The sequence below is a fragment of the Camelus bactrianus genome, chromosome 19 (genome assembly GCF_048773025.1).
Source record: "Camelus bactrianus isolate YW-2024 breed Bactrian camel chromosome 19, ASM4877302v1, whole genome shotgun sequence".
NCBI lineage: Eukaryota > Metazoa > Chordata > Mammalia > Artiodactyla > Camelidae > Camelus > Camelus bactrianus.
Genome location: NC_133557.1, coordinates 4,238,578 through 4,250,906, shown reverse-complemented (window position 1 = coordinate 4,250,906; position 12,329 = coordinate 4,238,578). Strand labels below are relative to the sequence as shown.

Below are 12,329 nucleotides of genomic sequence, written 5' to 3'. Positions count from 1 at the left end.
CATGAAACTTCGAGTGAGCACACCAAATCTCCCAATGCATGTTTATAGTTTTAAGCATGTAGATTTCTCATGGAAAAGTAAAGAAGACAATAATGAAAATATACCTCTCATGTGAAAAAAGGAAGCCCTGTGGACCCACCCCCAGGCAGGACACTCTTAGAGCAGCTGAATGAGCTGTTTGGAAGGCAGTAAGGAATGATCTAGAAGCTCCAGATCGCTAGCGCTGTGCTGGGGGGTTGGGGAGGAAATCTGAGAGGAAGGGGCGGTATTTTTAAAGAATGTGCTTTTCTTCCCATTAGCTGGAATCTGGAGTTCCTCTTCCAAGCCCTATGGATTTAATGTACAAAATCTTGGTGAAAAATAAGAAGAAATCACACAAGTCATCGGAAGGAAGTGGCAAAAAGAAGCTCTCGGAACAAGCCTCCAACACGTGCAGCGACTCCTCCAGTGTGTTCGAGCCCTCGTCCCCGGGAGCCGGTGAGCGGCTGGCGGCCCTCCTGCTGCTGTTTTGTGTGGGTTTAGGACTCGCTGCTCTGAACTGAGCTTGGAAGGACATGTCACATTTCTCCTTGGGCACAGCTGGTTTCCATCTGGGTTGGTTTTCTGGTTCTGCGACATATTCGGTGGCTTAAAACTACACAAATTATACCTCCTGGTTCCTGCAGGATGGGAGGGCCCAGGTGGCCTCACTGCGCTGAACTCCGGGTCAGCCGGGCTGCTCCCCTTTCTGGAGGCTCTCGGGAGCCCTATTCCTTGCTTTTCCACCTTTTAGAGGCCGCCCACATCCACGGGCTCATGCTCCCCTCCCTTCGGCTTCAGAGCCAGCAGGGTCCCATCTTGCGCCTTCTGTCGTCATATCTCCCGCAGACCACAGCTGGGGTAGAAAACGGTCCTCTGCTTTTGATAACTCGTATCATTACGTTGGACCCATATGAATAACCCAGGGGTCTCCCCCATCTCCACGTCCTTCACTTAATCTCATGTACAAAGTCCCTCTTGCCCTGTGGTCACAGGACACAGGAACAGTCATGGGGCGTGGACATTTTGGGGAGGCCAGGATTCTGGCTGCCACGTAAGCCAGGTAGTCTTTGGAGTGACCACATGATTTTAAGCTTCTCAAGGGCACTGATTTCTTGACGGTATCTGTAGGTCTGGACGCAGGATGGTGACCAGATGCCTTCTCACTGATGATCTGCTGAAGGGTTCTGAGCCATTCAATTTACCCATATTCTACAGGGCTCTTTAAAAAAGCAAAATGGTAACATTACATGATCTGTGAAAGCTACTAGGCAATGCTTAATATCATTCGTTTTCTTTTAGATTAAATTGAAATTGATTTTTGTGATTGATGAAAAAAGAATTCAAAGTGGTCCCCCATTTCCTCTGAAATATTCGACATTCAGTTCAGGTTCTTTTCCAACCACAGTCAGAATCTTGGCCATTTGAAAAGCGCATTGCAAAGATCTCCTGGCTGGTGGTTGAACAAGAAGAGGAAACTTTAAGCTTGAATCTAGGGAGTTCTTCAAGAAAAAAGTTTAGCTCACACTGAAACAATCAAACTTTGGAAAAATTGCTTGGCAGTATTTACAGAAACTATGCTGAACCTCTGGGCCCCAGAGAATTCCATTCTTAGGTATATACTCAACAGAAATGCGTACAGACGTTCACCAAGAGACACGGACAAGAACTTCTTAAAGCAGCAGTGTTCAGAGCAGCCCATTAACAGATAAATAAGTCATGGTATATTCACGCCACGCATTAATAGGCAGCAATAATGATCCACAACTGCCCACAACAATATGGATGGATCTCAGGAATGTAATGTGGAGTAAAAGAGGCCAAATACAAAAGGAGGTATCCACTGTCTGATTCCATCTATGTCAAGGACGAAAACAGGCAGGACTAACCTGGACCATTAGAGTGCAGGAGATGGTTACCCTTGGGGAAGAAGTGACTAGAAAGGGGCCACGGAGGCTTTAGACACTGGTTCTGTTTTGTTTCTTGCTCTGGGCACTGTTTCCCAAGCTCTGTTTAGTCTGTTTACGTGCAGTACACGTGTGACATGTGTACTTCTTTGTGCCTTTCACATGTCAATCAAAAGATTTTAAAATCATTTGAAGAAAATTAAAATATAAACTCGAGGGCAATCAGGGAAAAAAAAATGGTTGGCCAAAACTTTGATTTATCTTTTCTTCTTCTTTTTCCTTTTGCTTACTTTTATTGTTTAGGTTAAAATATTTATCAACAGACATTATTTAATTCTTTGAAAGGTGTTTTTATTTGGTCGTATTTGAACGCGTGTTTCAGACATTATTACACAATTCTGATTCTTTTTTCAAAAAAATAACTTTTGCTCTCAGTAAGAATGTTCTTTTTGAAGTTTTGGAACGAATGTCACCAACAGGCCACCTCTTTCCCGGCAAGACTCTGCCCCGTGGATGCTAGCGAGTAAGCCGTGTCTTCTGCTGCACGTGGGAGCTTCTTGTTCTGCCATCTGCCTTCCCTGCTTCTCTCCCTCCTATTAACTGGATGCATAACACAAATAATCATTTTTACAGACAGTGAACATTATTGCTTAATTCAGAGAAAGAGCAGCAATCTGTTAGTAATTCGGTAGATTTCCTAAGCTAGCCCCGTCGTCTGTTGTGCAATCTTTATTTATTTGGATGGAAATTTTGGGGCATTTTAATATGTAGGTAGGCCCCTGAGTTAGGAGCTAATTTACCATTTGGTTTGTTGATGTGTCCAGTACTGAGAATTCAAGTAACTTGAAAAAACATGAAATGTTTCTGACATTAAAGCTCAGCTAATTATTATGGCCCCTGTTGGCCAGATCCTCCCCCAAATCCAGCCCCTCTGCCCCTGCACTGCTCTTAAAGGACTAGGATAAAAGTAATTTTTTTTTTTTATTGTTCAGTAAGATTCCTCCAAGGTACCTCCAAAAACTTATGAGGGAGGAATCAGGTCCCCACTCACAGAATAAAGGAAGACAAATTCTTCCTTTCCCACGTAACCCAGCGAATGCCTTGATTATTTGAAATGACTGGTGTTTTGCTGTGTCCTGCGAAGCACTGTTCTGCCAAATAACTTCTTAAATGACTCAATAGAAAGAATCCCCTCTCTAATTCAAAAATAAAAAATAGTTAACTAAAACTTGAGGCAACAAATTTGACTATAAAAAAAAATCTGTGTCAAAGAATGTGGCTCCAATAGAATAAGATGTGTTTTCTGTTCAAAGTGGAATAGATTCGCCTGATTAACATGGTATCAGCCTCGTAAAGGTTGTGTGTAGCTTTCGTTCATAAACAAGCCATAAACAATAAGCCACATTGGTCCCAGACATCTTTTCCCTCTAAAGATTATTTCATAAATACTTGGCTCATTTGCTATCATTCAGTAATCGATTGAACGTTGCCAGCCAAATGAAAGCATTCATAAGCTCCTTGGAGACAGTGCTGTGAGCAGTGTCCTTTATGGAGATGGAGCAGGGCAGCGAAGAACTTGCAGGAGGCAGGGAGGGGCGGGTCTTGCCCATGTTAGTTGCCTCACTGTTGAGCCAATATTGCCATCTACTGGGGTGATTGTGCTATTGCACTGAGTGGACCTTGAAAGACAATTTAGCATCTTGATTTCTTTACTTTTGACTTAAAAATCTTTTTACATGACTGATATTACTCGGTCTGACCGAAGCCCAGAGCTGAAAAGAATGTAATGCCTCATACTAGCATGAATATTTAAGCGAGTGGAATCATTCATCTAATCTTTGGAGAGAAAAATAATCTATCGAAATGACTATACATTGGCTAAATGTGAAGCCGCATTACGTCTGACTGATACAGTAGATTTCCATGCATAATTATTTTAAGGGCTCACTCATTTTATCCTGCCCTTTTAAACAGAATTTCACTGTTTTGTAAGATGCGTGCGTTGTTTAGAGGAGGATGCCTCCGTCCAGTAAGCCTGCAGGCAAGTCACAGGATGAAGCTGGTACCTTATGTGTTTGTGGAGTCAGGTGTGCTTCCATAGCCCCCGTTCCTGTCCCAGCTCGTGTCCTCCACCCTGACTTCTGTGAGGTCCTCCCTGGCCTTGGGAAAGTATCCGCAAGGTCACTGAGCACTGGCCACTCATCCAATGGAAGGGTCGGGGCTGAAAAAAAGAGGGAAAGATGGGAAAGTGATAGTTTATCAGTTATAGGGTCATGGAGACCCTGAAAGAGAATGTGTACAGCTACGTGCAGCGAAGATAGCTAAGTGTATATGATGCCATATGTTTTTCTAAACACACAGATAAAAAGAAGACAAACATCTTTTATAGAGTTTGGAAATTTCAAATGGTATTCACAAATCACATTTTGGGGGAAAAAGATCCATATTCAAAATGTCAGTGTAATTCTCCATAATTCATAAAATTTAAATATCCAAAAGAGTAATTTCAAAACAGTGAAAGGACAGCTGGCCAGGAAATTTTCCGTCATGCACGTTACCTGTGCTTCAAACCTGTAAATGCTCGCTTACGTCATGATCTGTTCTTACAATTTGACAGGAGAAGCAGATACGGAGAGTGATGACGACGATGATGATGATGACTGTAAAAAGTCTTCGATGGATGAGGTGGGTTTCCGGGGCTTGACTTCTGGTCACAGTGGCATTTCTCTTAATTTGCCAGTCCTGGCGGCGCCCTCTGGATGTAGTCCCCGGTCATCTTCTGCCATCTAGCGGCGTCAAGAGTTTGAAAACGGAGCTGCCAACTTTAGCCCTAAAGGAACCAGCATTGCACTGAGCAGTTCTCTATAACAGTGTTTTTGAGGCTGCCGTCCATCAAAGGTGGTATCTTGAGGGTGAATTCACAATTTGTGACCTCCGACTGCTTAATTCCATTTTTGAGGCAATTAAATGGGTTGTCACATGGTCCCACGTCCGGAGAAGACATGAGGCTTGGAGAAATGTTCAGAAATATGACATTAATTAATTCCATTGTTGTAATTTTGGAACCACTGGAGATACCTACCGCATAAGCTCAAGCTTCCCAAATAACTCCATCAGCTCAGAAACCTTAATTGCACAGAATCTAGAACCAAGCAGGGATGGGGCAGTTTGAATTTTCAAACTTTGTTTTAGCGGGAGTCCTGTTCAAAAAGTTTATATTGAATCTGCTTTCATATATATTGGAAAGCCTCAGTATTTGTATTTTTATAATTTAGTTAATAAGGTAAATAACAAATAATAAGCTGTTCTTATATGATGTTCTTCCTCTTACAACTATTTCCTTTAATGTTGTCTAAGTTTTTGATGATGTTCCCTCACTAAATTTCAACTTAATATCCAGAAGGAAAACTGTTACCATGTAGTTTTTTTCTGAGAATTATTTCAACTGTGCAAACTTTTTATCACTGATTCTTGGTAATTTAAGAACAGTCCTACTTATTGGATGGGCATTTGTAAATGAATATTTCCCAAACAGTGTTTAACCTAAATATTGCTACAGACAGTTTCAAAAGAAACCTTGTCTCCATGTATTCTCTCTTCTAAAAATGGAAGAAAATATTAGGTCAGCGTACAGAGAGGTCTATCCATGCCAATGGTGCAATACGGAGTTTCTTCTCTGTTAAAAAGTTCACCAAAGTGGTATGTTCGTCGCTAATAATAGCTAAATTAATACGAGGTTTTACTATGTTAAGGCAGCATTCTGAGTTCTTTCACAAAAATGGACTCATTTAATAATCACAAAAGCCATATATGCTATTGGGACTGATTTCATTCTGATTTTACAGATGAGTAAACTGAGGCACAGCGCAGTTATGTAACTTGCCCCTAAAACTTCCCTCCTCCCACCGTTCACTGCATAACGCGAGGTGGTGCTTTTCCGTTTCTCCCAGAATCGATGTTCTGTTGGGGAGCATCGTTTTCAGAAAAGGAGGGATGATTTTCTGCTCTCAGGGGTCATTTGATCATTGCCCTGGGACATAACCCTCGATGATATAATGCTAACTCTGGGAACTTTGTTTTTATTCCTGCTTCCAGGGGACCGCTGGGAGCGAAGCCATGGCCACGGAAGAGATGTCTAATCTGGTGAACTATATTCAGCCCGTCAAGTTTGAATCATTTGAAATTTCAAAAAGTAAGTTTTCCCTAGAGAATAAAACCCCAATATAGCATATAATGAATGTATTTTAAACACAAGGTAATTAGACCCAAAAATATTACCCTTACTAGAACTAGTCTATGAAGTCTTGAATTTATACATGAATTTGCTATCTGGTTTTTATTTATATAAATAAATATATCTAAAAAGAATGAGAAAATATTCCATGATGCTTTCCCAAAGTTCTCGATAGGGCTTGCAAGCCATACATGGTTATCTGAAAGATGTTACACTAGGATACAGTTAATTAAGGGGTTTTACGTTGTTTTTCATTTGTGACCACATAAAACATTCCGTCAATTATATAAGTGACAGTGTAATAAACTCTCTAGCATCCCCTAGACAGGAGGCAGGCGGAGACTTGATCAGCCCTGATAATTGGAAATAGAACCAAATCAGCCAATTCACCCAGATTCCGTTTGTCCAGCCTACGTTTTATATGTTTAAGGGAGTATTTCATTAACTTCCCATCGCTTGGTGTTTTCCCTTTATCCAACCACACATCCACACTGGATGCAAATCTATATACATATCATCTTTCCTCCAGCTAGAGAAAAGAGCCCTTTTATGATAATACCCTTTGTATTCGCATGAAATATAAGATGCTCTCAAGTTAAGAGAATCCTTGGGACATTTAGCTACTTTTATAAGCATATGCTCTTAAAAGATGAATTTTGGCTTAAACACAGCAGCCTCTTATCTAAAAGGAGAGTTTTATAGATACGTCATTGTCTAAGCCTTTACATAACACATCTACGTAGAATTGTGTAATTTTGCCCAAAGAGCCTTAACTTAATAACATGGCATCTAGATCCCTACCACGAAGAATTTAACTTCCAATAAGGGTTAAATGTAAAGATGTCAACAATTTAACGTTATAATCACTGATGCTTCTTGCTACAAGCTGTTCAGTTGGAAGCCTCATGAGGTAGTGATTTTTAGATTACCATTACTTTCTTTGGCTATAAAATGAGTTTTCCCGATTCACAAGTCAAAAGCTCCCAGACAAGCACCCAGGCTGAGAAGGGCCCGGTAACAACAGGACCAGCCTTTACAAACAAGTCTTTTTCTCCGTGTGCTTTATATCATTTTATCCATTTTTTCCCAAAAGAACACTGCACGTATTCTACAAAGAACCTATTCAACTGACTTAATTTTCCTTAACAGTCATGCGTAAAGTAGTCATTTGAAAGTAGACTTTTGATGGACCCAAGTCAGAGAAGTAGGGGTTCCCTGTAGGGTTGACTAAATTGGGAAGGTGAAGAGCTGCATACAGAAGGAATCTGGGAGCGACGAGGAAGAAAAATGAGGCTTTAATTACGAAAAGTGGGCATCAAAAAAGAGGGAAAGATGCCCCCAGGTGGCTCGGTTTACATCACCGAGCGCTGCCTCACTGCTCTGGATGACAGGTCTCGGGCTGCACGCAGCAGTGTGATCGCCACCTGGGAAGAGGACCGAGAAGCTGTCTGACTCTTCCTCTTTCTAAACTAAGATAACTTTGTTTCTCTCACTTTAATTGGAAGCTTGGTTTTCATTTGCGAAATGTTGCTCTGTGTCCAAGAATTTTGAGCCTTCCAGCACATTCACCCCCACGGCCCCTGCTTTCCAAATGGAAAATGAGGCCACCAGACTGGAAAATGCTCCAGGATATTTCTGCTTTAAAATAACAAAATTCTGATGTCACTCACATTAGCTGTTTGAACCCAAACGGTCTGCACCAACTTGCGGTGATGACGGTGGGGATGTAAGAGACAGTCAGCCTCTAGCGGGAATGTGCACGTGGGCTGCCTGGATCATCCTCACAATGGCCTCAGGAAGCCCATGGGAATGGATTTAGAGCCAAAGTTCCCATAGGACCCCTGCTCTTTTGACCAGATGGCTTTCATGGACACATTATCTACATCTAAATTTCATTTCCCCACCCTAGTTCCACCACAAGCACTACCTGACCGAGGTAGCAAATATTAGAAAAGACAACTAAGACTCAACTTTTGTTACAGGGAAATAGTTCACCAGGAAAAAATTAGAATTTAAAAGTTATTTAAAGTTATTGGAGGATTCTTTGCCCCCAACATCATGGAACATTTGCCGACTTCTCCTATGTTATCATTTATAATATTGAATGTTTTTCCTCTCCTTTTTTTGTTGTCCTTAACTCAGAAAGGAATAGAAGTTTTGAAATGTCTTCCTTCGTGGAAACTAAAGGACTTGAACAACTCACCAAGTCTCCAGTGGAATTTGTAGAGTATCCTTGATTTGACGGATGTCTGCAGAATCAACACAAGTGAAGTCATCTGTTACTGGTTTAATTTTTTGTCCCTAGTAAGAAGAAAGGTGCATGAAATGGCTTATGTTCTGGCACTTGGGGGTGACAGTTTCAGGTTTCATATGCAGTAATGGGTGGTAGTCTGTGATGAGAACTCTTAGGGGGTTTTTGGAGGGGGGTAAGGGGAGGAGGTAATTAGGTTTATTTATTTATGTATTTTTAATGGAGTTACCGGGGATTGAACCAAGGATCTCATGCGTGCTAGGCATGCACTCTACCACTGAGCTATACCCTCCCCGCTGAGTAGGATAGTCTGGCACGTGGGAAAGAGGGCCAGCCTTGGAGTAAAGGAAGCCCAGATTTCAAGGTCACCTTCACACCCTCAGGGACTTCATCCTTTGGCAATTTGCTCAATCCTTCTGACTTTTACTCGCCTGTAAAACAGAAATGACATCTCACATCCTTACATGTAATAGATATCCAACCAAAAATTTGTTGGGATGAGGAGAATATAAATATATATTGCTCATAGTGACTTTGCCAATACTCCTGACAACAAAAAAATTTACTTTTATCCCTAAATCAAAGTAAAACGACACAGGTCTTTAAAGTTTTTTCATAAAATTAATATTAAATGTCCCAAGCAGCCCAAATTTCATAAAGCAAGTTCTACAATAAGAAAGTCACCTTTAAAACTCATGAAGAGTAGGAGGGGAAGCAAATGGAAATTCCACAAATAAAGTGACACTGTGAAAAACCATGATCATTAATATTCATTCAGTGCTAACTACATGCTAACCTTTTGTTACACGTTTTATCATCATTTAATCCTCCCAATAGCCCTGTAATATAGGGATTGTTTCATCTCTTTTATAGATGAGGAAACTGTGGCACAGGAACATGAAATAACTTGCCCTGGGTCATACAGCTAGCAAGTTGCAGAATTAGGGTTCAAACTCTATTTGGACTAACCCCCCTGTCAAGCTCAGAACCTTAGCTAACCTCTGCCAAGCTTGGTCATGGAAATAGTCAATTGTGTTTCTTTTTTTAATTTTCTTTTTTATTGAAGTGTATTTGATTTATAGTGTTAGTTTCAGGTATACAGCAAAGCAATTCAGTTACATATACATACACACTTTTTTCAGATTCTTTTCCATTATAGCTTATTACAAGATATTAAACATAGTTCCCTGTGCTATACAGTGGGTCCTTGTTGTTTATCTGTTTTATATACAGTAGTGTGTATCTGTTAATCGCAAACTCTTAATTTATCCCTCCCCTCCCCTTTCCCCTTTGGGAACCATAGTTTGCCTTCTATGCCCGTGAGTTTATTTTTGGATTATAAATAAGATTTGCATCATGTTTTTTAGATTCCACATAAGACACAGCATCATTTGATAACTAAAAGGTTCTTGGGATGGAAAACTGATGACAGTAGGAATCAAAATACAAGACAAGGTCAAACCTTCTGTGCTATATTTGCTTTGTTATCAATCATTCACAGTCTTGGTGAATAGCCTCCCAGAGAAGGTTAAGAAAATGAGCAGAGAGCATTTCAAAAATAGCTGTACAGTTCATAGAATCTACTTCTGCCAAACACAACATTGTCCTCTCACACTATCTGACAGGCTCCAACTTCCACAAGGGTCCTTAATTGCTGGGCTGGTCCTTAATAATATTCACAAAATCACGTCAACTCAACCATTTTTGCTACCTCATTAGTTTTTTCCACAAACCTCTGCAAAGGTGATGCTTACATTTATCTCCTATAAGCACATGGATTTTATTTATTCAGAAAGCTTTTTACATATTTCACCTACTATCCCAATGAGATCATCCATCTTTAATTCATTTCCCCAGCAGAGAAAGGGAAGAGGCGGCTTCTCAGCTAATATTATTGGCTAACTATTGTTGTAATTGTATTCACTACTTAACATGATGGTCCAGATATAACAAAATGCAGCTAAGCAGGATATATCCAAAAGGAACCCGCGTGGATTCCTCCAACTACATGCCTCAGCTCTTCTGGAACGCAGGCTGCCAAATGGTTGCACTTAATTTCCAAACCGTGGGTGAGTAGCACGTTAATGCTCGTTTCCGTTCTGTTTTAAAGCCACATTTCCAGGTGTCTGAAAACCATTCCCAAGGAGAAGAAAATTGCCAGAATTGACTGAAAAAACAAAAGCAAATTTTCATGAGATATTTCTGCAAAAAAAGCGAATTTTGAAAATTAAGAAATTGTTTTCAATAGTTTATACACAGCCTTTATTTCTACTTGTTCCACATTATTTTCAAATAAAACTATTTATGCTTCTTAAAGCAATATATACTTATTTTAGAAAATGTAAAAAATGTTTTGAAAGTATAAAGAAAAGAATAGAACTGCCAGGAATGCTACCACTCAGGGATTCAACGTTAACTTTTGGCTTTGTAATCTGCAAGGTTTTGGCTATGTATGTAAGTGGTTTTGGACTTAATATCTTGTTTAAATATAAATATATATTTAAATGTCATACAGAAACATGAATTTTAATAGCTGATTGTTAAGCACATCTCATAATTCACTAAAATCCATTTCCTATCACTGAACATTAGGACTTTCTTTTTCTACTATAAATAATACTCTGAAAACAGTCTTGAATATAAATTGGCAAGTTTATCTCCTAATGTTCTTTTGGAAAAGTTCCTAAAATAGAATTATTCTGTTAAAAGATGTGAAAGGTTTAAGAACCTTTGTGCCTAAGGCCAAACTGTCCATCAGAAATGTTGCATTGGAGATTTCTCCTCCATCCACAATATATAATATGAATTGTTCCCTCTCACTTGAAATCTTGGTTAAGTATTATCATTAACTAATAATAATATTTCAGAGAAAATATATCACCGTTCTTTTAAATTTTATTTCTTTGATTATTGTTGAGGTTGAACAGTTTAAATCTGTGTATTGATTTTCACATTTCTGCTTTTATGAATTGCCTGGTCAGGACAATTGTCAATTTTCTCACTCATTTATAACGTCAAGTTTTATATAAACGTCACGTTGTTTTATTTTGTGAAACAACTGAGATTAGGCTGACTAATGTTTTATTTTGTTTGTCTTGGTCTGCTTTCCTGATTGCAGGCTCCTCACCTGAGGATCAGACCCATATTTACACCTATATTTTTCAGAGTTTCTTTTCTATATGAAATTTAACCCTTTCATCCATACAAATTTCATTTTCATATATAATCTCTGTAAGAGAACAATCTCTTTTTACACTGAACTGAAATTATAACTTAGTAGATGTAGCCTTTTGGGTTGTTAATTTGGGTCCATTTTTTCAATTTATATTTTTTCCCCATTAATAAGGTTTTTGGCCTTCCTGGAGCCAATAACTCACTGTTATTACCATAATGTTTCATAATATTATTTAACACCTGGACACAGAAGTTTTCTTTCATGGCTATTCACGTTCTGTTCTTCCCTTGCTGTTGTCAGTGGGATCCTCATTCCAAGTGAATTTAGCTTAATTGTTCTCATGTTCACCTCCCCCGCACTGAAAAGAAAATAAGATTTTGATTAAAATCCCATTAAATGTATAAGTTCATCTGAAGAAAACCGACACTTTCAAATTTTTAGTTCTTTTATCACAGAAAGAACATTTTCCTCTTAACTTTAAAAATTATTATATTAAGTTTCTCAACAAAATCACTCATTTTCATTAGAGGTCTAGTTTCTTTAGATGAAATCCTTTTTTTTTTTTTTCTGAACATTAGATTTTTCACAGATTGTTTCTGGATATTTATATTTGTATATTTATTTTATAAATAAATGTATTTTTTATAAATGATAATCTTCCTAAATTCATAATAGCCTCTTTTGCCAGTAGAGTCTATTGGGTTTTTCAGATACACAATTACAATAGTTTAATCACATTTATAT

At 39.0% G+C, this 12,329-nt stretch overlaps 1 protein-coding gene across 9 annotated transcripts in view; it reads left to right on the top strand.

Moving 5' to 3' along the window:
* Positions 1–12,329, top strand: part of PLCB1 (phospholipase C beta 1) — a 648,142-nt gene that overhangs the window by 495,082 nt on the left and 140,731 nt on the right. For all 9 annotated transcript variants that reach the window (XR_012500533.1, XM_074346936.1, XM_074346933.1 and 6 more), the window contains 5 exons: positions 300–477; positions 4,543–4,610; positions 6,021–6,117; positions 8,302–8,386; positions 10,355–10,479. Coding sequence is in view for 8 of the 9 variants with exons in the window: in XM_074346936.1 (XP_074203037.1) it covers positions 300–477; positions 4,543–4,610; positions 6,021–6,117; positions 8,302–8,386; positions 10,355–10,479 (553 nt within the window). In the remaining variant the exon portion in view is untranslated. The remainder of the gene's footprint in view (positions 1–299; positions 478–4,542; positions 4,611–6,020; positions 6,118–8,301; positions 8,387–10,354; positions 10,480–12,329) is intronic.